The sequence below is a fragment of the Nematocida homosporus genome, assembly GCF_024244095.1.
Source record: "Nematocida homosporus strain JUm1504 chromosome Unknown 4499, whole genome shotgun sequence".
Taxonomy (NCBI): Eukaryota; Fungi; Microsporidia; genus Nematocida; species Nematocida homosporus.
This window is the reverse complement of record NW_026250676.1, coordinates 1-22,768: the sequence shown is the minus strand read 5'-3', so window position 1 is coordinate 22,768 and position 22,768 is coordinate 1. Positions and strand designations below refer to the sequence as shown.

General features: G+C 40.5%; 17 protein-coding genes across 17 annotated transcripts; 10 read left to right on the top strand and 7 right to left on the bottom strand.

Annotated features, from left to right (window-relative positions):
* Positions 1 to 711: 711 nt before the first annotated feature.
* On the top strand, positions 712 to 1,836 carry NEHOM01_1228 (uncharacterized protein; the record flags this gene model as incomplete). The annotated part of the gene is made up of 1 exon (XM_051490106.1): positions 712 to 1,836. The coding sequence occupies one exon, from the start codon at positions 712 to 714 to the stop codon at positions 1,834 to 1,836; it is 1,125 nt and encodes a 374-aa protein (XP_051346066.1).
* Positions 1,837 to 2,077: 241 nt separating this feature from the next.
* NEHOM01_1227 (uncharacterized protein) lies at positions 2,078 to 3,493 on the top strand (the record flags this gene model as incomplete). The annotated part of the gene is made up of 1 exon (XM_051490105.1): positions 2,078 to 3,493. One exon carries the CDS (start codon positions 2,078 to 2,080, stop codon positions 3,491 to 3,493), a length of 1,416 nt encoding a protein of 471 aa, XP_051346065.1.
* Positions 3,494 to 3,545: 52 nt separating this feature from the next.
* NEHOM01_1226 (uncharacterized protein) lies at positions 3,546 to 4,154 on the top strand (the record flags this gene model as incomplete). The annotated part of the gene is made up of 1 exon (XM_051490104.1): positions 3,546 to 4,154. The coding sequence occupies one exon, from the start codon at positions 3,546 to 3,548 to the stop codon at positions 4,152 to 4,154; it is 609 nt and encodes a 202-aa protein (XP_051346064.1).
* Positions 4,155 to 4,857: 703 nt separating this feature from the next.
* NEHOM01_1225 (uncharacterized protein) lies at positions 4,858 to 7,035 on the top strand (the record flags this gene model as incomplete). Its single annotated transcript, XM_051490103.1, has 1 exon — positions 4,858 to 7,035. One exon carries the CDS (start codon positions 4,858 to 4,860, stop codon positions 7,033 to 7,035), a length of 2,178 nt encoding a protein of 725 aa, XP_051346063.1.
* Positions 7,036 to 7,404: 369 nt separating this feature from the next.
* Positions 7,405 to 9,141, top strand: NEHOM01_1224 (ATP:ADP antiporter, AAA family; the record flags this gene model as incomplete). The annotated part of the gene is made up of 1 exon (XM_051490102.1): positions 7,405 to 9,141. The coding sequence occupies one exon, from the start codon at positions 7,405 to 7,407 to the stop codon at positions 9,139 to 9,141; it is 1,737 nt and encodes a 578-aa protein (XP_051346062.1).
* Positions 9,142 to 9,408: 267 nt separating this feature from the next.
* NEHOM01_1223 (uncharacterized protein) lies at positions 9,409 to 9,795 on the top strand (the record flags this gene model as incomplete). Its single annotated transcript, XM_051490101.1, has 1 exon — positions 9,409 to 9,795. The coding sequence occupies one exon, from the start codon at positions 9,409 to 9,411 to the stop codon at positions 9,793 to 9,795; it is 387 nt and encodes a 128-aa protein (XP_051346061.1).
* Positions 9,796 to 10,105: 310 nt separating this feature from the next.
* On the bottom strand, positions 10,106 to 10,600 carry NEHOM01_1222 (uncharacterized protein; the record flags this gene model as incomplete). Its single annotated transcript, XM_051490100.1, has 1 exon — positions 10,106 to 10,600. The coding sequence occupies one exon, from the start codon at positions 10,598 to 10,600 to the stop codon at positions 10,106 to 10,108; it is 495 nt and encodes a 164-aa protein (XP_051346060.1).
* Positions 10,597 to 11,388, bottom strand: NEHOM01_1221 (uncharacterized protein; the record flags this gene model as incomplete). The annotated part of the gene is made up of 1 exon (XM_051490099.1): positions 10,597 to 11,388. The coding sequence occupies one exon, from the start codon at positions 11,386 to 11,388 to the stop codon at positions 10,597 to 10,599; it is 792 nt and encodes a 263-aa protein (XP_051346059.1).
* A 217-nt stretch (positions 11,389 to 11,605) lies between these two features.
* On the top strand, positions 11,606 to 13,504 carry NEHOM01_1220 (uncharacterized protein; the record flags this gene model as incomplete). Its single annotated transcript, XM_051490098.1, has 1 exon — positions 11,606 to 13,504. The coding sequence occupies one exon, from the start codon at positions 11,606 to 11,608 to the stop codon at positions 13,502 to 13,504; it is 1,899 nt and encodes a 632-aa protein (XP_051346058.1).
* Positions 13,505 to 13,806: 302 nt separating this feature from the next.
* On the bottom strand, positions 13,807 to 14,316 carry NEHOM01_1219 (U3 small nucleolar RNA-associated protein 23; the record flags this gene model as incomplete). Its single annotated transcript, XM_051490097.1, has 1 exon — positions 13,807 to 14,316. One exon carries the CDS (start codon positions 14,314 to 14,316, stop codon positions 13,807 to 13,809), a length of 510 nt encoding a protein of 169 aa, XP_051346057.1.
* Positions 14,317 to 14,340: 24 nt separating this feature from the next.
* NEHOM01_1213 (uncharacterized protein) lies at positions 14,341 to 14,631 on the bottom strand (the record flags this gene model as incomplete). Its single annotated transcript, XM_051490091.1, has 1 exon — positions 14,341 to 14,631. One exon carries the CDS (start codon positions 14,629 to 14,631, stop codon positions 14,341 to 14,343), a length of 291 nt encoding a protein of 96 aa, XP_051346051.1.
* An 82-nt stretch (positions 14,632 to 14,713) lies between these two features.
* Positions 14,714 to 15,031, top strand: NEHOM01_1218 (dynein light chain LC8-type; the record flags this gene model as incomplete). The annotated part of the gene is made up of 1 exon (XM_051490096.1): positions 14,714 to 15,031. One exon carries the CDS (start codon positions 14,714 to 14,716, stop codon positions 15,029 to 15,031), a length of 318 nt encoding a protein of 105 aa, XP_051346056.1.
* Positions 15,032 to 15,264: 233 nt separating this feature from the next.
* Positions 15,265 to 17,430, bottom strand: NEHOM01_1217 (uncharacterized protein; the record flags this gene model as incomplete). The annotated part of the gene is made up of 1 exon (XM_051490095.1): positions 15,265 to 17,430. The coding sequence occupies one exon, from the start codon at positions 17,428 to 17,430 to the stop codon at positions 15,265 to 15,267; it is 2,166 nt and encodes a 721-aa protein (XP_051346055.1).
* Positions 17,431 to 18,263: 833 nt separating this feature from the next.
* Positions 18,264 to 20,111, top strand: NEHOM01_1216 (uncharacterized protein; the record flags this gene model as incomplete). Its single annotated transcript, XM_051490094.1, has 1 exon — positions 18,264 to 20,111. The coding sequence occupies one exon, from the start codon at positions 18,264 to 18,266 to the stop codon at positions 20,109 to 20,111; it is 1,848 nt and encodes a 615-aa protein (XP_051346054.1).
* Positions 20,112 to 20,603: 492 nt separating this feature from the next.
* NEHOM01_1215 (serine/threonine-protein phosphatase 2A catalytic subunit) lies at positions 20,604 to 21,509 on the bottom strand (the record flags this gene model as incomplete). The annotated part of the gene is made up of 1 exon (XM_051490093.1): positions 20,604 to 21,509. The coding sequence occupies one exon, from the start codon at positions 21,507 to 21,509 to the stop codon at positions 20,604 to 20,606; it is 906 nt and encodes a 301-aa protein (XP_051346053.1).
* Positions 21,510 to 21,536: 27 nt separating this feature from the next.
* Positions 21,537 to 21,722, top strand: NEHOM01_1212 (diphthamide biosynthesis protein 3; the record flags this gene model as incomplete). Its single annotated transcript, XM_051490090.1, has 1 exon — positions 21,537 to 21,722. One exon carries the CDS (start codon positions 21,537 to 21,539, stop codon positions 21,720 to 21,722), a length of 186 nt encoding a protein of 61 aa, XP_051346050.1.
* Positions 21,723 to 22,451: 729 nt separating this feature from the next.
* Positions 22,452 to 22,768, bottom strand: NEHOM01_1214 (uncharacterized protein; the record flags this gene model as incomplete). Its single annotated transcript, XM_051490092.1, has 1 exon — positions 22,452 to 22,768. A coding segment is annotated over one exon (317 nt), but the record flags the coding sequence as incomplete, so codon positions are not given.

Genomic DNA, 22,768 nt, shown 5'->3' with positions numbered 1-22,768 from the left:
TAGATTGAGTTAGGTTAAGTTTAGTTTAAGTTAAGTTTAGATTGGGTTATGTTGGGATTGAGTTAGGTTGGGATTGAGTTGGGATTAAGTTAAGTTATGTTGTGATAAGTTGAGTTATGTTGGGATTGGGTTAGTGTTGGAATGGTATGGAGTTGCCGATGTTAATTCTGGAGATACTCTGATATGGGCTTTTGCTTGGCGGGTTTAGGAACTATAGTGCGCTATGCCGACAAACACAGGTGGCTTTTGGGGTATTAGGACAGCAAGGCGTAGTTGCAGTATAGTTTATTGTTGCTAGGCACTAATTCGAACGAATAAAGACGTCTTTTCAACTAGTATGCTGGGATTATTATATCTGAAAGGAAAGAGAGAGATAGAGATATGAGTGGGGTTATAAAAGGATAGATTGTCATTAGAACATACCACTTGATAAAAACAAGGCAAACTTATGTGAATCTAGTATACTTGCGGGCGCTCGGAAGTAACAGTCGCTACATTTCCAATCATGTGGTTCTGTTCCTGTTGGTCCCACCGATCTTGAGCCCCTGAGTTTGGGCTCAAATGTGCCGGATTTCGCTTTTAGTATAGATAGTACAGGGGATCGGGTTTGGCATACTCTTAATTTTAGTGCTTTGTAATTAACTCGCATTAATCATATTGATCCGTGAGAGTAGTTTTTATTTAGATAAGTTTGCTTTCTTTTTGGATTGTATGTCTTATCTTGAAATAGTTAGAGGCGTGAATACAGTTAAGCTTTATCGGACCAAAGCGGTTAAGTATTTGGTTTTAGTGGTGTTGTGTTCTTTATTGATATTGTTAGGTAGTGTTCAAGGTTCAAGTAATGATTGGGTTAGTATTGTTGAAGATAATAAGAGTGGGATGGAGGTGATTGAAGACCCAGAGTGCTGGGTAGAATCACCTGAGATGACTGAACGTCTAAAAGAACTTATAGATTCCACACACCAGGGGCCTTTAAATGTGACCGTACAAGTTAAACCCTACATTCCAAAAGAAGCAACGATGCCGGCCTCAGATACTGTTGCAAATCTAAGCCCAACTAACTCCACCAAAAACATTACCAGGTATATGGTAAAATGGCCTCTCCCGGACTTAAAAATCGGCAAATGCGACTGGGTTAGTGGAGAAGACTTGCGTAAGAGTTTGGCCGCGTTGGATGACATTGCTGTTATTCAAGCCAAAAAAGTGAGCGTTGCATATAGCTTATGCTCTCCAATGGAATACCAGGACATATTATATATTATGTCTCGACTTATCAATATGCTAGAGTGTGAGTGCTTGGAATTTAGTCTCGCGGTGCTATCAACGACACGTTATAAGTGGCCTACTTTGGAGTCTAGATTACCGGAAACACCAGAGAAAATCAATTATGTTGGTTCAAATTCAAGCTACCATCTCATACTTAACATAAGAGAGCTTTGCCAATATCTTCCTGTCCTTAAAGCTTTGGGCATCCCTCTGTTACGTCCAATTCACAAACTCACCTTGATAGCCCCAAAAACCGTTTTTGGCCACTACTTTCTAACCTTGCCCTTAATAGACGAGTATACTCTCTGTTTGAATGGTTTACATCACCAAGGCCAGGTTGATTTAACCGCTCTTTGCGATCAAAAGAACAGGTGTCGAAAGATTATTATTGGTGATAATTTGCGCGGCTGGAAATTAGTTGGGCTTAATAACACTGCCAAATGCATTCATCCCAACTTAACTCTAGAACTGTACTGGTTGCAACTTCTATATTTATGCGAGTCTAATTGTTGTATGTTCCTAAAAGGACATTCCCGGTTTAAAAAAGGCGGGAAGAAAATTACCCAATAAGGAAATTTTCCTGTCTATAAATAGACCTGCAAATGAATAAATACGAGAGTTTAAATGGCGGACCGCAGAAAACAACTCTAATAACCATATCATTGATGTCCACACTATTATAGTCACTATTTGTAGGTCTGCTAGAAGTATATTCGACCATTGGTCTCCCCCAGACGTACTCCCCCTTACTCCTCGAATCAATGCCACCAAAATATCCGCCATAATAGCCACCGAGCAACATTGTTGTGCCATGGACAGTTACGCCCCATACTGTAGCCAAGCAGCCTATGCCGCATATGGCATCTCGACAAAAGAATGCACGATTGAATATAAGAAGGGACGAACTGATTTGTCAGATACGATAGAGACGCTTACAACAGATCTATTGGGGTTGGATGATACCTCAATAAATGGTGTGAATGTGAAAGCAGACATATGCTCTGGTGTCGACCTTGGGGATGCCAAGTGGGAACTTCACGAAACAGTTAATCTCCACCTCTCGCTTGTCCAAAAAACGCAGAAATTAGACTCAACTGTAGGTTTCGGCTATGCTATCACCCACACATTCTGTCAGAACATACGCTATACAACCATTAACATTTGTGGGCTGCCAACAGTAGTGTGCAACGGGGATTTTATACAGGAATTAGATGGGCTTTTAAATCTATTCGGTAATATTACCGCCCGCGAGCTTAAACTCTCAAATATTCGCTCTTCTGTTATAAGTCCATTCGCCTTTGACATATCTAAGATAGGAGGAGAACACGCACTTCCCAAACACCTCCAATTTCGCCTTAATCTTAAGACTTTGGTACTCGATAATGTCAACAACCAAATTATCTCCAAACTATTTAACGAATACACCTTTGTTAGTCCCGTGGAAGTGCATATTCTGAACCAACGTTACTCGAACCTTGACATTGTCCGAATTCTCTCCCATCCTATAGGCCAAAATATCACTAAACTTGTGCTCAATGACTTTAGTGGCTTAGATGAAGTGAAGTATTACGAGGAGTATAAGAAAGAAGATAGACTCACGGAACTCCCACTGTTCAACTACATAGAAACAATGAAAGCCGAAAACAAAACTACCTCGGATCTTGGTCTTAACAAACTGATTCTGCAACTGGAAGGTGTTGATTGCAGTAAGTATACTGAAGTCTTAGCTGAGTTTGAGAAGCTCGGTATTCGATGCCAAGCTGGTCCCGTTCAAACCTATATCAATCGCCAAATAGCGTATTACAAAGAGTATCTAATGGCAGCCACCAAATGTACGGAAATATGGGATGTAGATCAAGCTCTGGATCTCTATAACGTTGATCTACATGAGTTAAAAAAAGACCTTATTAACCGTTCCATCAAATGCACATCACAGCCATCAAAGTCTCCTACCCAGAAACTGTCCCTTGAGACTTTAAAACTATACTTCAGTGACAATCAGGTCTTAACTGAGGATAGTCTCGTAGATATTATTGGGTGGGTTGCTTGCCAATTTACGGATCTAAAGGATTTGACACTATTAAATCTGGACGTTTCAGAACATACGCGAAAGCTAATTCTCAACGGCAACTACTACACTGTCGGTCTAGAGACACTCAAGGCCATTGAAATCAAATCTGAGAAGTCCCAGATACGGTTGCCATTCCTGAATAACTGGGATAATTAGATTAGCGGAGTTTAGCGCCTGCCGACCAGAGATAATTGCAGTAGAATATACAATGCTGCCTCAAATTCTTAATCTGAATCTCGACGAGATAAGTCCGAGCTCACTTTTATACAAACTCGCACAGTCTATGAAGAAAGAACCCAACCTCCTTGCCTGCTCACAATGCCAGCGAACCAGCCGTTGCCTAAAAGAGGAAACCAAGCCAGATGATGAAATAAGTGATGAGAAAGATAGAGCATCTCAAAACATGACAAAGAAAGCCAAACTAGATACTGTGAATGATTCTCCCATTTTAAAACCAATTAAACACTTTAGATTAATCCATTGCCTTCCATGTGATCATCTAGTTTGCATTGTTTGTCTAAGAGAATTGGGTTTGAAAGCATTAAGGACCTGCCCAGTTTGTAATCAAAATGTATTTGACGCAACAATCTGGCGTCTTACATGTGCGCTCCTGTCCAATCTCGTTCTTGTCGAGAGCAGTGTTATAACGTCCACCATGAGCCACCAACAGTTCAAAAGCACAATAGGGCAGGATAAACCTGTCTACCTCTATGTCAACCAGAATGATTATCATTGTCGCAAGTACTTATCAAGCCAACAAGAGGAAGGCTATAACATATCCAAACAACTCGATGTCATTTTGGTTTCAGATGAATAAATCAGCTATTTATCATTTATACTCTACTGTAGTGCCCCGGGGAAGGGATAGTATCTATTGTGTTGAGTTTGGGTTGGTATAGTTTAGGTTCTTTTGATTGTACGACATCTTGAGACCGTTCACATACTCATAATATAAATACTAATCTGAGATTGCGGTTTCTAATTCGAGACTTTAATCGCACTCACTACGATCTATGCCAGGCCGATAAGTATTCCAGAACTATGCCCCTCTACATAACTCACTTGAAAGTACTGAACACTCCGAACACCACATCTACTATTCACAAAGAACCAAATTAGGATATACACTATAATATGCAATACCTACTGTGGTATCTGTACCATTCCCCACACATCTTAACAAGACTCTCAATATATCTCTACTTTTCAACAAGTTAACTACTAGAACAAAGAACCTAGATATTTATTCCTGACTACTTTAGATAAGTCAACCAATGCTAACCCAATATCAAACCCAATCCAGCTCATACCAAACCCAATCCAAACACAACCTCATACCAACACAATCAAGCATTAACCTACTCGATCATAAATCATAAATTATCAAAATCTTAAATTATCAAAATAATCACTTAATAAAATCATAACCAAAATCAAAATAATAAGATACCTTAGTTTAATCTAATCTAATCTACACTCACAACAACTACCAAATAAAGTAATGCAAATTTTTAGAGGTAATGTCTGAATTTTCATTAGAGTCTATTTATGGCTCTTCTTTGGGTGGTTTAGCATATAATGATGATAGTGGTGATATTTATATTGGAGTTGATAGAGTGGTTAAACGGACAAGAATAAGAAGTTCTGAGAGTATTGTACTCTCTCTAGTCACAGAAGCACCCATTAAGTCCATTTCCGTAGATAAAGGACTACTGCTAGTTCTTGATGAAAGTTGCCGGATTTACTTGTACACTTTAGCTTATGACGTAGAAATAGGCCGAATGCGATCGGAAAGGTGTAATGCAGCTGTAATTAAAGACGGACTGATTTACTTAGAGTATGAAGGGTTCTTACAAGAGTGGGTAGCTGAAAGTAATGGCTTCTTTAGCTTTAAGAAGACAAAGCATATTATTGGCCATCGTGATGCAATTACTCTACTACGTGCTACTGAAGATGGTATACTGACTAGTGGATATGATGGTATGTTACGGTTTTACGATCTGAATAGTAAACATACTGGTGTAGCACAGGGAAAGAGTAGTTTAGTACATCAAGGTCGAGTGGAGTCGGTGGGGGCAAGAAAGATTGGATCAATTATAGTTTCTGTCTTAGCTAATGGTGAGATAAGTAGACTTTATAAAGAGAAAGGAATATGGCGGACTCAGTTACGTAAGTTTACAATGGTTAATTTAAAAGCGGCTGATATTTCGGCCCAGGGAGATTTAGTGGCTGTTTTAGATACGGCTGGGAATGTTTTGCTTTTTAATACTTTATCTGAAGATAAGGAACCATTACGTAAGATCTTTGTTTCTCCTAAGATTAAGGAGGTTAAGTTTATTGAAGAGGATGAATGGATTATGCTATCTGGGGACGGAACGGTTGTTTGGGAGTGGCGAGCAGATACTTTACTGTTTAATGAGCAGAACTCGACTGGACAGGTAGTGGCCCGAGAGTGTCAAGGTCTGGTAGTGAGTGGGGGAGTGAATGGTGAAGTGTTTTTATGGGATAAAGGATCTTGTGTTTGTATGCAGAAAGTAGTTGTTCATACTTCCCAAGTAGTTGAAATCTTATCTAGAAATCGTGGGTTTATTTCAGTAGCTAGTAATGGAGTGTGCAAAGTGCATAATTATAATGGAGATGTTTTAAAGTCAATTGATAGTGAGCGGGTGGTTGTAGTAGCTGATGCGGATGAAGATATTTTGGTTTTAGCCGGAGTTGGATTTGTGGATGTGTACGATATTAAACGCGGTAAACGAATTATGGAAAAAGAGATAGACATTCCTTTATCTATCAAAATTGTTGATAATTTGATTTTAGTGATTACCAATAATGGTTTAGTTAGTATTGGCCAGAGTTCTTCTTTACTTAAAGATGGTGAAGAACCTTTTGTTCTAGCTGATATCAGTCATACTAAAACTGGTGTGCAGATATGTTGTTTAGGAGAGAGTGGTAAGGCCTATACCTTTAATAAGGACTTAGAAGAAGGATTGGAGTACCGAGCAGTACCTGAGTATAAGAATGGACTGGGTCGGTACCATCCTTTGAGTATGAAGTACTTAGAAAGTGGTGCATTAGTAGTAACGTATGCGGTAGACCGGCCTGATCGGCAGACGGGAGCAAGACAGTCTCTTTATGCAGCTATGTACTGGAATGGGTATGAAGTTGAGCGTTGGATTGTGCAAGAACGGTTGGAAGATAAAGAAATGGCTAAAGTCTTTACCACTACATCTATTTATGGGTATACAGTAGGAGTATGTACGCGCAAAGGAGTGTTTGTCTTCTCAGATCGGGCTCGAGGTCTAAAACCATCGCAGCTTTGGCAGAAGGAGAGTCCTAAAGAGATGGAGAAGAAGATTAGGGAAGGAGATGCCTTATCTGGAGCAGTTTTTGCCTGTCGGGCTCAGAACAAGCACTTATTAAGTTTGGCTTTGAGTTTAGGGAATCCGGCTTTACTAGGACAGTACTTCCCTAGTGAGTTGATTCCTTCTTTGTTTCCAGTAGTACTATCACTGTTAGCAGATGGTTTAGTTGAGAGTTCATTAGTATTCCTTAAGGAGATTTTATTACGAGCGCCAGCTCCACCTTTGTTGAAGAAGCAATTGAGTCTTCTCTTGGGTCCGGCCATTAATGTGTCTATGACCACCACGGGGGCAATTGATGCATTGCAGACATATCCGCATCTGAAGGAAAGCAATTAATGAGATTAAATTAGAATAAATTAAGTTGGGTTTGTGTTGTGTTTGGTTTAGTATTGGGTTTGTGTTGTGTTGTGTTGTGATTTTGATTTTGAGTATTTTAAGATACTATCTCAAAACTAGCCGAATAATTTTGAAATTTCAGAATAATCAAAAAACAAAAACAAAATATCTATTTAGTTCATCTTACTTAATACTAACTTAATACTAACTTAATACTAACTTAATAATAGCTTTATCTAAATGTTGGGATGTAGATGGACAGGGGGAAATTGAGTTCATTAGCCCCGGGCTAGTTACTTAGAAGATGATTAATCTCTCCGATATGTTCTCCTGATAAAGATATAAAAAGCTTTTGTTTTTTGTTATCTCATGAGTCAAAATATCGCTGAGACTAATACTAAACAAAGACCTTTGCCAACGGAAGATGTGCATGAGAAGAAGGCCGAGGATGAGTGCTACTATCTCTTTCGAGTGCTTCCGGTTGAATACCCGAAGTTCTTCTCCCTGGCTTTCTTGGGATTGAGTATCTCGTTTATATACTCGACCTTGCGAGATGGGAAAGATACACTTGTTATGTCCCGGATGTTGCCCACTTCTATCTCCTTCCTTAAATCAACCATGGTTTTGATCTCAACGATGGCTTTTGGTATCTTTTTTCAGATGTTAATGTCTAAAGGCGTTAAAATGCGAACTATTATGATTGGGGCACATGTGGTATTTGCCTCGTACTTCTTGGTCTATGCTTTAGTTATCTTCCCTTTCCGTGAGCAGATTGAGCCGTACAAGTACGCCGTAATGGACATGTTTGCCGATGGGAAGATGAAAGTTAATGGATTGGAGTTTTTAAATGGGTTCTTGTGCATCTTTAACTGCTGGACCGGATCTTTGTTCTATGTGGCGGCAGAAATGTGGGGTAGTGTAGTGCTGTCCCTGCTCTTCTTTGGCTGTGTGAACGAACTATGTCTCTTGCGACAAGCTTTGCGTTTCTATCCCTTGTTTTTGATTGCGGCTAATCTGGCATTAGTCGGTTCAGGACTAATTGGCGTTGTAGTTAGTAGCTTGGCGACGAGTGACCAGTTTATTGAAACTTTCTACAAGTACTTCCTATTGGGTATTGCCGGGTTGAGTGTAGTGAACATCTTTGTTTACAAGTACTTGATGGACCGCGTGGTTCCGTACCCACTTTACATTGTTGATGGTCCACCCGCACCAAAGAAGTCCAAGACCAAAGTCGGACTTATGGCCGGTATTAAGATGGCCTTCTCCAACCGCATTATCCTTTGTATGTCCATTTCGGTTCTGGCTTATGGAGTCGTCACTAACTTAACCGAAAGTGCAATTAACTCATCAACTGTGCAGGCAGCCGATGCAAGAGGATCCAGTGCCGCATCAATTGGCCAAGCCGCCGCCAATGCCGTCAGTGAAGCCCATAAGACCAAAGCAGCTAAAGTCATGTACACCAAGGCCATCCAGCAAATCAATATCGGAACGGTCACTATTCTCTTCCTTATCTCTCCTCTTAAGAACTTAATCCAAACTCGTGGCTGGCTATCTCTAGGTCTACTTTCTCCCATCTTTTCTTTAATCGGATCTACTATTCTCTTTATGGTCATGTGGCTCAATGTGCAAACAGATAGTAAATCCACTGGATTCCTAGCCACTCTAGCCCGATCACTTGGCCAAAAACTAACCCCAGATACACAAAAAAGACTCAATCTTGAAGTCAATATTGGTGTAATCGTAGTCAGTGCAATCAAAATCCTCAAATACGCCGCCTTTGATATCTGCAAGGAAGCCATTGGTGTGAAAATACCCAAAGAACACCGTTCCCGACTGAAGGGTGTCTACGACGGAGTTTTTGGTAAGCTAGGCAAGTCCACTTCAGCTGCCGTCCAAATCATCCTTCTCGGTATAATCAACACCAATGACATTCGGCAAGCCGTTCTTATTATTGGCTCCGCCTCAATTCTTATTACGATTCTCTGGCTCTATGCCACTGTTTATCTCAGTAAGCAGTACACCCAAGCAGTCAAAGACGGCCGCGACCTACCTGTTGCCCCCACCGAGGATGCAACCACAACCAACCAAGCCGCAGCCCAACCCTAGGTTAGTCAACCAACAATACTAACCCAAGACAACTTAATAAACATTAGAGTAACAACTCACCAGAACATAATCTACTCCTAATTCAACATAACTCAACACAACTTCATTATAACATAAGTCAATACTAACTCAACATAACTCAACTTCACTATAACTCAGCTCAACATCACTATAACACAACCCAATTCAATACTAACCCAACTTAACCCAACTTAATACTAAACTCAATTCTAACCTGGCTAATTAGTGGGGGGTCATTTTTTCTTTATGGATACTATCACAGCTCAGGCCATTCGAGAACGTCTAGCTAAACTCTCACAAGAAGTAGCTGGTTTAGCCAAAGAAGCTTCGGTATTGGAACACTCTATTGCTATTAGCCGTCGTAAGAATGCTCATTTAGCTAAAGATGTTCAAGAACTTCGAAGAAGAAGAGAAGAACAAGCCACTGCACTAAACAAAGAAGAGAACCGTATCTTTGCCTTAGCCCGTGAACTATCTGAAAATGAAGATAAGGTCAACCAAATGGAAGTTGAACTTGAAGAACTTAACAAAACCAAAACTATTCTTGAGACTGAAATCAAAACTCGAGGGGAGAGTGTTAAGGAGTACGAGTTAATTCTAGGACTTTATGAAGGTTGTGCGACTTACTGGTGATTTATTGGGTTAGTATTGGGTTAGGTGGAGTTGAGTTGAGTGAGGTAGGTGAGATAAGACAAAATAAATGTTATGTTGAGATAAGTTAAGATAAGATAAGTTGATATAATTTTGAGTTTAGTATCTTTATCATAATTCAATACTAAACATAATCTAAGACTAACACAATCTAATACTAACGCAATCTAATACTAAACATAATCTAATACTAAAATAACCCAATTCAAAACACAATTTAATCTAACTCAACTCAATCCAATCCAAATACTAAACACAACTTAATACTAAACCCAACACAACCCAATACTAACTAACTCATTCGGAATAACCGTTCAAAGTACAAGAAAATAACAATAAAGATATTGATGGCTAGCCACATAGCAAAGAACTCAATGGGAGTTGAACCCGAGTTTTTTTCAGAGATAACTATTTGGCGAATCAAAATCAAAAGACTGCGAAATTCCATGCCTAAGGCCGTATTCTTAGGAATGATGTATCCGACCTCTGCTCCATCTAAATCACACTTGCCACTGTTATAAGTAATATACTCGCGTAAAGAGATCATACGGCGTTGTTTGAACTTCTTAATTGGACACTTGCACTTACCAGTACGATCGTGCTTCTTAGCATGCTTCTTCATGACCTTGGAAATGGCTTCTCGGCGGGTTTCCTTATCTTTTGGATCAAGACCAAGGAAATTAAAGATGTCACATTCTGTGGCTAGTACGGATTCAAGACGTTCTTTCTTTTCAAGCTCAGCAAGGGTGTAGACTTGAGTTCGGTCAGTGTCGCCGATTATCCTCATGAAAAATTCTGGTCGCGTTGTTGGATCAGAGATATGGCTTCACTAAAGCTATAGCCTAATTTCAAAGCACAGATAAGAAAAAGACTAAGTTGACTTTGAGTGGTTGGTTTTTCTGAGACGCGTTGGATGGTAGCTCTTTCTTTTTGGCCGAAGTATTCTTGGAGAATTGCCGTTGAGTTGGCGCGATCGCGAAAGGCTTGAATGGCCGTGGCTAGAGCTGAAGTATTAGTTGAATCAAAAGCAAGTACTTCTTTTTCTGTTATGTACCCAATATGGGCTAGACCGTTATAAAAGAGTGTACAGACTATAAATGATTCATTAAGACCTTTAGTGATCGTGCTGATGGGTAGGAATAACTTATCAAGAATGTGAATGATTAAAGTGTTGTTTTTGCGTTTGATGTACTCCTGGCCTTTTAGTTGGTTGATGGTTGTTCGTTTTTGATCTTCTTGGTCTTCTAGGCGGTTGATTTCTTGGAGAATGGTTTGGAGTCGATCGGCCATGGAATTAAGAAGGGCGGGTTTGAGAGTTTTGGTGGAAGTAGAGGTGTAAGTCTTTCTTTCGATCTTCTCTTCGCGAATGATACCCTGGGTGATTAGTTCTTTTCGAGCTAGTTCTAGTTCGGCTTCACGATAGATAGTGGTCTCAAGATGGGAGGCAGGAGTTAGGAATTTTTGGGCTAGACTTTGCCATTCTTGTTTGCTTTGGGTTGGGGTGGGTTCTCGTTCTTCTCCATCTTCAGTGGCTGCTCTTAGAAGTGGGGGATGAAAGAAGTCACTAGCCCGCATGAAAAATAAATGCGTAGATAGTATATGTGATAGGCGTTAGGGGTAGTATGTGCGGTAATAGATGTAGTGATATGTGCGGTGATATGTCCGATAGTGTGTCTGATGGTTATTGGGTTGAGTTGGGTTGAGTTAGGGGGTGGTGAGAGTGTTAGCGGTTGGTTTGGGTTGGGATTTTGATGGGAATAGTCTATAAATTGAAGAAGATAATAAGCTGTGCATGTGCAAAGGTTTGAATCGGTCTATTTGGGTTGTTTATTGGTTGATTTGCTTGATTGTGGCATTAGATTGGGCTTGGAGTAGTATGCAAGAGGATGAACTTGAATGGGGAGTGCCGAATGAACTGAATGAGAAACTGGCCTCACGCGATGAATTGGTCGCCCGAGTGAAAGAAACTAATGCAGCGGGGCAATTGGCCTATAATGAATTAGCTGCTGTATGTAAAAGAAGGCCACCAGTAATGAAACCTTGTGAATTGAGGCTAAGTCGGTCCGAAAACCGCCAGTTGCTAAAGAAGGTAGCCCATTCTCTAACTGTGCAACAAAAGATAGAACAGTCTAAGCGCCAGCAGTTTGAGGAAGCCAAAGAGAACGAGGTGCTGGCCCTTGAAGAATTAATGGAGTTAGATGCCTGGAATAGTTTGGGAAGTCGTGGAATTACACCACTGAAACTCTGGCCAATCACGGCACGAGAACAAGAGTTAATGTACGAACTTTTGATGAGTGATGAACAGACTAATCTCAAATCAAAAGCTAGCCAAGGATTGTCGCAGTGTTTTTGGGTCTATAAAACGTCTTGGCTGGCCGAACGATTTGATCTGGCTAGTCGTAAGCCACAGAAGGCTTATACTATTAGACTGGATAGTCAATGGAGTGAACATGCAATGAAGGAACTGTTAGCGGCCTTAAAGAAATTCGGTAGAATAGAAATGAGGATCCAATCAATTGTTTTGAATCATCCCCAGCTTTTCTTTGTTCTTGCTGTCTTATGCCAGTGCTTAACAATCATTGAACCGCCAGCAGGTTATACGAACCACAAGCTCTCGATCATTATATCTCCAGAATCTCTAATGGTTGGTCCGGCCCATTTATCACTAGAGGAGGCGCACTTACAAGAGGACTTTCGTACTCAATTAGTGGCTGCTGATAAAGCACAGCATATTATTATTAAGTTAACACTAGCCCGTCTCACTGCTTCTACTCAAACGACCATTTTGCCACTACTAACCCATTTCACCATAGCCTCCTTGACCATAACTAGGCCCGTCATAGAGAAGATAGATTTCATCAACCAAGTCAATTGGACGGACAACTACAAACTCATTCTAGAAATTGATAAACCCAATACTCATATTATCTTACCATTACCACCTCGAAACAAAATAACTGGCCAACGACTAATCTGCGCCCATTTATCTATTGTCACTATCCCAATCAAAATAACAAAAGATCCTAGTTCTATCCATTATGTACCCACTACTATCACTGGTCTCAGTAACTACTTCCAACCGGGTATTTCCAAACAGGATAATTTCTCTTTAATCACTAAACCAACCCGGTTTGTTTCCTATAATGCTTCAATCCCAATTATTCCTAATCCAAAGATCCCTGCTTCACTCAAGCAACTAACTTTATCTTTGGACATTCTAATATTCTATGCCACCTTTGATCTCAACCAAACAGTATACCTTCCCAAACTCAATCTAGTCGATGTCTCTCTCAAGATTTCCAGCCACTTAACCCACGCCATTCAAGCCCAACTACTTGCCTCTCCTAGAGGACTCTCACTTATCTGTTCCAATCCTTCTACTAAGAAAGGAGCAGCTCAATGTTATATTAAGCCCAACAAGATAACTATTTCCTTCGAGCAAGAAGCCCAGCGCAATCCCAGTATTACGCCCAGTGCCAGTAAAGTTCTTGCCTGTTTCCCATACCTCGTACCCAATGAGCACTACACCCATGAAGACTCCGATTCAAGCACATCTGACTCACAAAGTGACCCAATCGGGTTAGATCCAAACAGACCAAACATCCCCCCTTGTCCCACAATCATAAATATGTCCGACTCCAGTGATTCGGATATTTCCCCGCCCAATACTTCTCCGTGCTCATTTTACTAACCAGCCAACCCACTACCTCCTCAACCCCCAATAATCAGCAGAACTATACTTTCTAGGACTAAGCGTGCAGTTTGACGGCTAACCCAATAGAGTTGAGTTGGGGTTGAGTTAGGATTTGAGTTAGGATTTGAATAAGATTAGATGCCAATCATATCCTATACTATACCAACCTTATACTAACTTAACTCAACTCAATTCTATTATATCTAGAACTACAACTGCTTATGTGATATCTATCAAGTAGTACTTATGTGATATTGAAATTCAATTTATTGGGTTACTGATTGGTCTAGTAGATGTATTTATTGGAAAAGAGCTTCAAGCTTAGCCTTCTCCTGATCTGAAAGGCCTGGAGCAAGCTCCTTTTGACGAAGGTCTTCAGTGGCCTTTTGGCCTATTTCAACACAAAGAACGCCGGCTCTAAGGAAGATAAGAGGAAGGTTCTGGTCTTCCTTTAAGTGGCGGTATTTAGGCGAAACAGCTACAAAGTAATGATTGGGATTATTAGGCTGAATAGTTTCGGCTAAACATTCAAGAGTTCGAAAGTCTTTATGAGTGCACTTCTTAACATCAACGCATCCGATAAGCTTTCGGTCTTTAACGGCCTCTTTGTACTTCTTGTACTCACAATGGGTTGTATAGAGTTTGATGGGACCATTCAGAATATGTTCAAGAACTTTAGGCGACATTTGGGTAGAATTAAAACTAGAAAGGAAGTAGTGATCGGCTAAGATGTTATAAGGAGGTCTAAAGCCGTTTTTGGTAAGGCGTTGCACAAGTTTGCGTATCTGTTTCAGCCGGGCGGGACGCATGGAAAAATTTACGTTGTAGATTGCTTAAGATGGCCAATAGTTAGAGATAAAGGCTGGGAGAGTTGATAGGGAAGGGAAAGAGGTTTGAATAAAGGAGGAAAGGATGATTATACCTTTGGTTGCTTGTTTCAGGATGGAGACAAGTAGGAGGAGGAAAATGGAGTTAACAATAAAAGCTTCCCAGCCCTCCATAGTTGAGATACCGATTTCAACGGAGTAGCGGTAGTAGCAGAGGAGAGAAATATGGCGGATGTATTGGAGGAGCTTACTGAAGGGTTTTTGTCTCTCATTTGGTGTTGATCTTTTACGCTTCATGGTTTGGAGATTAGTCTGATGCTTTATATGTTTTGGGTGTGTTTCAGGGTGGGTTAGAAATAGGTTGGGATTGGTTTAGTCAATGGTGGAGAAGGAGGATGTACTGAGTGACAAGAAGATTGAAGTAATTACTAAGGATATTCCTGAGGATGTTCAATCTGAAGTAGCTGATATTTGTATGAATGCGGACGACTTGACTAATGTGAAGAAGTACTCCAAGAAGATAAAGGACTTGTTGGATCGGAAGTTTGGAAGTGGTTGGAATGTTATTATGGGGGAGAGTTTTTCTGGGAGTTGTTCAGTGGCTGAGAAGTCTTTTCTTCAGATCAAAATCTCTAATATTATGATTTTGGTTTTTAAATCAAGTAAGTTGGTTAAAGGTAGTGATAGCAGTAAATAAAGAAGTAGGTATTCCCGTAAATATAATTGGATGAGTTGGTATTGGGTTGGGTTGGGTTGAGTTAGTATTGGGTTGTGTTGCGTTAGTATTGGGTTGAGTTGCGTTAGTATTGGGTTGAGTTGCGTTATGTTATGTTAGTTGTTGCCAAATAACCTTTATTGAATTGTGGTGCTAGAGGTGGAGTAAGATAGTGGTTGGGTTAGTATTGAGTTAGGATTGAGTTAGGATATTGACTAGTTGCCAGTGGGGATTTCATTGCTGGCATGGTAGACCGAATCATCGGAGTAGCTATTGGACTCGAATTCTTGGACACTTAGTTCACTGGTGGGAGTTAGAACTTGGCCACGGGCTAATTGCTCGGTGATGCTCTTGTCGGGCATAATAGCGGCAGGGCTCAATTTGTTGATAATTGTAGTGGCGAAGGGAGTGTTCATGTGGTCATAGATGCACTCGCCTAGTAGTCGGAAATTCTGGAGGTCTGGGAATTTGAGAAGGACTTCGAGCAAGTTGCTGAAGTGGCAGTCGATTAGAATAAGAGTGTCAAGGCAGTAGAGTTTATAGATGCACGGGGGTATTTTGGTGGGCGTGGATCGGGTGGTGGGGTTCATTTGCCGGTAGGTGGTGATTTGGAGTGTGTGGATTTTGAGTAGAGCGGTGCGCTTTTGAGCGAAGGGAATGTTTTTGAACGGCGTACGGGAGTCGTCGGATTCCTTGGTGGATCCGGTGATTTGGATAATTTGAGCATGCGTGCTGGCGGTTTCGAAAAAGAAGGCCCAGAGTTCGTTGACTTCGTTGTCTAATAAGACGAAGGTAGTGATCGCGCCGGCGTCGGTTTTATATGCCGGGTAGAGAGTCCGGGTTTGTGGAGTGTTGATATAGATCTTTTGGTCGGTTTCAATAAAGTCAATGAAGGGCAGAAGAGTTGAATTAATGTTCTCAGTGCCGCCGTTGTACCGGCGCATGGCGGGGACAAGTCTTTCCCATAGAGTTAGAGGGCGGCAGTGTTGTGATAAGAGGGGATTATTAGGTGCGCGGACGTCTATCTCTATCGGGTTCTTCCGGGCTGCTCGGCGGTAGCGCCAATAAGCACTATTGATAATGTGGTTGAGGTAGCTGTCAAGACCAAGCTTAAAGATTGGCTGGTTGGAAGAAGGGTCGATGCTAATGGAGGTGTATTCGCTAATATTGCAGCGGACAGTAGATGCATCTAATTGGGGGAAATCAAGGGCTAGTGTGAGGTCGGGGAGGGAGAAAAGAATAGTTGGTACTTGAGTGGCGTGATAACTTCGTATTTGAAGGTACAAATTAGCACTGTGATGGAGAGACGAGTTTAGCTCATACCTGATGTCAGTGAAATCATTGTTTGGGCCAATAATAACAGTTTCAAGCTTAGTACAGTCACGTAAAACCAGCCGGCATTTCTGTGGGGGCAAGCTGAGGTCAAGATGAAGGTTTTGGATCGCTGGACTGGATATAACAATGGAATTGGTCGATCTGTCGATTTCATTGGCAGTTGCATCAATGTTTAGCGTTCCAAAGTTAATTAGAGCAAGAGTGTGCAGTCGCTGGAGAGACTTGAGGATGGTTTCCAGGACGACCGGGATGTGAGTGTTCTTCCAATAATCAGACGGAGTTTCTAAGTGGTGCTTCCATTGCGAGTTGTCTATTACAAGCCTTTCGAGCTTGGCACATTTCACTAATTGATCAATAATGCTGGGAGAAAAGATCACATTGTTTTCGCTGCTGAATGTCCGGAGAGTGTTCTCGATATGGCTATTAAAAAGAGTCAAGTCAACCGCATCGATGAGGTCCAGAGATTCTTTACCCGGGGCAGCACAAAACGCCGTGTTAAGGCCTGTAACTTGAATACTTTGCAAGAGGTTATTGCTAGAGTGTTTATCGAACCAGGCCCAAGGAAGCAACGCCATGGGTAGGACATTAGAAGTAGTTGCGTTCTCGCTTTTGTGACTGTCAGTCCAGGATCGGCGAGTAGGCTTACCATTAAAGTTCGGACAAATTGACCGAAGTTCCCAGCCATAAGCAGTCGAGTACCCTTTCGGTGATCTCTCCTCTCGCACGATGGCATCTGGAATGTTTAGTACTGAGGGTGTTGATGTCAAAGCAGCACGGCCCTCATTGTTTTCTTCGATCTGGTTATCTGAATGTGTCGTTGTCTCCTCCTCACTGGCATATTCGGCCTCGGCAATCCCATTAAGTTGGCCTGTGCGTGATCGAAGTGGCTTTTCTGGGATTACGGCCTGAGATTGGGGTCGGTTATAGGCGTTCTCTGCCCCATGGATAATCTCATCCTTGATAAATGCAGATAGGTCGCCAGACATTTGCGACGACCGGCTATTATGGGCTAGCATAAGCAAGGCCAAGACTCTAGTTAGTAGCATATCTATCTTGCTGAAATTTCATTTTTATATCTATACGAAGTCACAACCTTACCATATTAGGTAAAAATACAGCCCAAATATAGAAAAATCCGAGAATAAACTTATCAGTTTGACTTTAGTGTTGGGTTGAGATTAAATTTAGTTAAGTCACTATTGAGTTAGCACTAAGTTGAGATAAGTTGAGATAAGATGGGGTTGGTATTAGGTTGAGTATATTTACATGAACTCTTGAGTTAATACTAGACTAAGAAGGGGATCTATGTCCTGGAAGAGAAGGATGCTAGTGTTTATTGAATGAAAGAAGGAATATTCCCAACAAGTCAATCATAATGATGAATAATCATTTAATTCAATTGCTAATAATGCCAGCTTAAACTAGGAAGGCAATTCAAATTTCAATAAGAATGCAATAGAGCGTGCTATTTACCCACTAAGCACCAATCCAATAAATAAACTCAATCTAACTCAACTCAATCCAATCCAACTCAACTTAACTCAACTTAACCAAATACTAACCCAATAGGTTTATTTTTATCTGACTATTGTGAGTTGTCATAATTCGACTCATTTTAGTTGTTCATTCGGCTTTACCCCTTAAACCACCCTCTGATTGGCTCCTATTCACCCCTAGAAACGTAAACCCGCTCAATACTAACCCAATGATCTAATTAATCTCAATTAGAAAACCAATTTCAAATTAACAAACTCAGCTAAATTACGTCATACTATTTTAAATATGACGTAATCCTTCCTAAAAAGGAAGCTTTATTACCTATGTGATGAAAGCGGTCAAATTGGGTAGAAGCTATTTAGTCCGCCCCTCTTTTTTCACTATGCGGAGATCAAATGTGTTTGTAATTGGCTTTTTGCTGATTCCTTTGATTACAGCACTCACTATCAGACGAGAGACCCCAATTCCAGGTGTAGACAAACTATCTTTACTATCGCCAATGAACCAAAACTGGGCTATGCCTCTTAAGTACGAAAATAGGCCTAAACCCATATCAGAGAAAGAAACTAGTCCCAATAACAACACTCCATCGGCAGCTACCCCAACTGAGCCCATACCAAATGCCCCAACTAGCCCAACTGTTACGCCTATTATACCCAATCAAGCACCCGAAATAAGCCAAACTACCACTCCAGTTCCTATTGCCGCTCCTATTACCGCCCCAATCACCAACCCAGTTCCGGCTGAGCAGATGCCTGTACCTGCCCCTATTCCTATCACTAGTGAAGAGGTCAAGGCTGTTGTGGACAAGGAAGTTCCGACCACCCGTACCAAGTCCCAGACAAAAACTGATTCTAATACCGAAACTGAAGGTGCTGTGCAATCTGAAGCTGACCCAAAAATCAAAACAAAAGGAAAACTCCAAGTCGTATCAGAGACCCTAGTTGCAAAGGACAAAGAATTCGTTGCAATTGAGGAAAATCTAAACCAAGATATGCAATGCTTTGCATTCATGGTCAATCCCGACAAAACTCTTACCGCGGTTCCCCTGACTGTAGAAGAGGTATGGGAGATAGTCCAAGAGGAAGAAATCCAAAAGCGCGACCAAGCCCAAGGAGCGCGATGGCTATACCTAACAGGCATGTTCTTTCGAAAAACAGCTATCGCCACTGTCTCTATCTTTTTAATCGGCGCATTCGTTAACATACTTCATCCTCTGTTTGCTTTTGGCGCCCTTGATGCGTTTGGTACCGGGTATTTGATTATTTCACCGATTGTGCTAGCACTAGTTGCTATTGGGTTAGTACTCATGCCTTTCAACCAGAAGTGGCTCAAAACTCTAAAGGGTATCTTGTTAGTGTTTATATCACTCTTCGGACTCTTTGCATTTGCTAATACCCAGCCAGCTAATCTCACCGCCTCAGAAACTTTAGCCCAGAACTTTATGCTTCTCTTTGCTCTCTCATCTATTCTACTTATCTTCTCCCAAGCATTCACTCTCAAAACCAACCGCCAAAAAGTCTTCCCAGAAGATTACCGCCGCTCAGTCCATTTATGGATTCTAGGTATTGCCGCTGGAATGTGCTTCCTAGTCTTAATTTGTGCCCTCTTTGATGGAGCTATTGGTAGCACCGTTCTAAATTCCTGGTTCGACAATATCATAACACCCGGTACATTAGAACGTGGCTGCCTCCGCACCACCGTAGTTCTAGGATTCGCTCTAGCCACTATCTTTGGCCATCTAATACCACTTAACGGCAAAAAGGAAACTCTCAAGGACAAACTACCCACCATCCATACGATTGTCAATCTATCCATAACCATTCTGGCTTTAGCCCTTCTAGGCAACTATCTCAAAAACTACAGAACCGATATTCACTTCACTTCTATTTATATCCTAATTGGATCCCTTATCATTTCCATCATCAGTATATTCTTCAACTTCTTCACTGTCTTCCAGAGCAAACGACCACGAATTCTCCCAAAACCCCAACCAAAATCCAAACTAGTTTCCTTCCTTCTCCACCACCAAGCCACCATTCTAGCCGCTCTTACTCTTTTCGCCTTCGCCGGAATTGCCTCTACCGCCATTCTAATTATGATCAACAATGGCACGTTCAGCAACGCCAACTTCAATCCCAGCACCATCGATCCCAGCAAGTATTCCAAGGATATTTTCGGCCGTATCTACTATTTCGTTGCCAACCTAAGAACTCCAACTCCCAACTAATCCAACTATAATAAAAGGTCATTTACATGTTCATTTATTGACTAAACCAATACTAACCCATTTAAGTTTATCTAATATAACTATCGCTTTCAATATCCGGCCTACTTGCCTAGTAAGCACAAGTTAGTTAAGGCAGTTATATTGCATTCTATTTCACAAAAGACAAACACGTACCAACACAATACGTAACTTAATCTAATCTAATTCAATACGTAACAGAATCTAAATCTAATTCAATACCAACACAATCTAAATCTAATCTAATCCAATTCAAAACTAACTCAACTCAACCCAATACGTAACTTAAACTAACTCAACACAACCCAAAACTCAATATAACAGAACACAATCTAAATCTAAATCTAATCTAACTCAACTCAACACCTAAACATAACATAACTCAACTCAATACTAACCCAAAAGGTTGCTATTTATTCTAAACACTAGTTCAAGGCCGGGTCTACCTGAACCAAGGACTATCACTATCAAACCTTACATAAAGTAATTAGGCACTTTTTGCACAGTTCTATCTTGAATTTGATCGGGTGATGATTCAAATTGGGCAAATTGGTACCCACCATGTTCATCCATTTCCAGTAAAGAGGCTAAATTCCCACAACGATAACAATAATTAGGAGCTGAAAATACAGTTACTACCCCCTTATGATGATTCCAATTATGTCCATTCATCACTAACTGATGGGCCCGACATATCATTTTCAAACCATTCCGTTTAGTAAACTGCTCAGTAATATCTTCACCAAAAGTATAACCAGCCCCACGTGGTGATGCCCCCCAACCTTTCCTCTCCTCAGGATCACTCCATAACAAATCACACATCCCTCCTTCATGAGGTACTTCCTGCACCCGATTAATATCCCTAATCTCATCTAACGTATTCAAAGCCGGACTTAACCCCCCATGTAAACAAAATACGTCATCATTAACTACAGCCGCCAAAGGTAAATAATCAAAAAGATCAGTAAAATACTTCCAAACATTAGCTGAGCCATACTTACGAAAGCACTCATCATAAAAGCCATAAACTTGAGTTATCTGCCTACTCTCATGGTTACCCCTTAACATACCTACTGATTCAGGATGCTTAACCTTTAAACATAGTAAAAGACTTAAAGTCTCAACAGAATTATATCCCCTATCTACATAATCACCCATAAAGAGATAAGGAGTTTCAGGAGGAAATCCTCCTATCTTAAATAGTTCAATCAAATCAAAAAATTGGCCATGAACGTCACCACAGATAGTAATTGGAGCTTTAAGAGAAATTAAAGTTTTCTCTTTTTGAAACACAGCAATAGCCATTGTACATAAGTCTTTTACTTCACTTTCAGACAAAGGATTACAGTCCATTAATTGCGCTATCCACTTATCAAGCATAACTTAGCTAAAAAATAAAGTTTTAATATGGACTCTTCTGAATATTTCGAAGAAAGAGATATCGATGAATTTATCTATGATTTAGAAAGGGATGTTTATACTTTTCCTTGTCCTTGTGGGGATTACTTTACTATTACTGGAGAAGAACTTGAGAATGGAGAAGAAGCTGCTCGGTGTCCTTCTTGTTCGTTAGTCATTCGGGTTTTGCATTAGGTGGAGTGGAGTTTGGAGTTGTGTTAGATTAGATTGAGTAAGTTGAGTAAGTTAACAAATAAAGATGGTTATAGATTGAGTTAGTAGTTGGTTTAGGTTGGTATTGAGTTGGTTTAGTATTGAGTTGGTATTGAGTTGGTTTAGTATTGGGTTAGGTTTAGTTGAGTTAAACTAATCAGCATATCTTAACTTAACTCAACTCAACTTAACTTAATCTTAACTTAACTCACCTCACCTCACCTCACCTCAACTAAAACATAACTCCTATTGGGTTAGGTGGTGTTTTTTATTATATAAATATGGTTGGGTTGAAATAAAGATGACGTCATATCAAATTATAGATAAAATATGTAAAATTAAATTGGTTAATGTGATGTTCGTATTGAGTTAGTAGTTTCAAGTGAGTTATGTAGAGGAGTGTAGTGTTGTGATGTTTATCGGCTTGGTACTGATTGTAGCAAGTGCGAGTAAAATCTCGAATTAGAAATCATAAGCTCAGATTAGTATTTATAATCTGAGTATGTGAATTAGATCTCAAGATGACGTACAATAAAGAGAACTTAAGTTATACCAACTCAATACTAACCCAAACTCAACACAATAGGATACAACAATATTGTATAACAACCCAAGACCAATGTTGATATTCATGATTGTTTCGTCTTGTTACACTATATACATGCATTTTAATGGGACTACAATAAACCGGAGTGGCTAAGAAGGTCTTTATTAGCTAGAGATTGGTTGGGGATTTGCTTCGGGTGGGGGTGTGGAGTTTAGGACTATTAGGTTAGAGAATGGTTCTGGGATTAAGGATACTGGAGTTTGATCTGAGGGATAACAATCGGACTTTAGTATATTCAAAATCACTTCTTGAGATATGATAGAAAAGTTGAATAGGGCTTTGCGGGGGACGATGGCAGTAAGTAAGTTAAAGTTGTGTTTTGACTTATTGGGTGCCAAGAGTTGGTAATTGAATTGATTTAGCTGTTTGAAAACCTTAGGTGGTTGTGGGCATAACTTAATCGATACCTTATTGCGTTGAA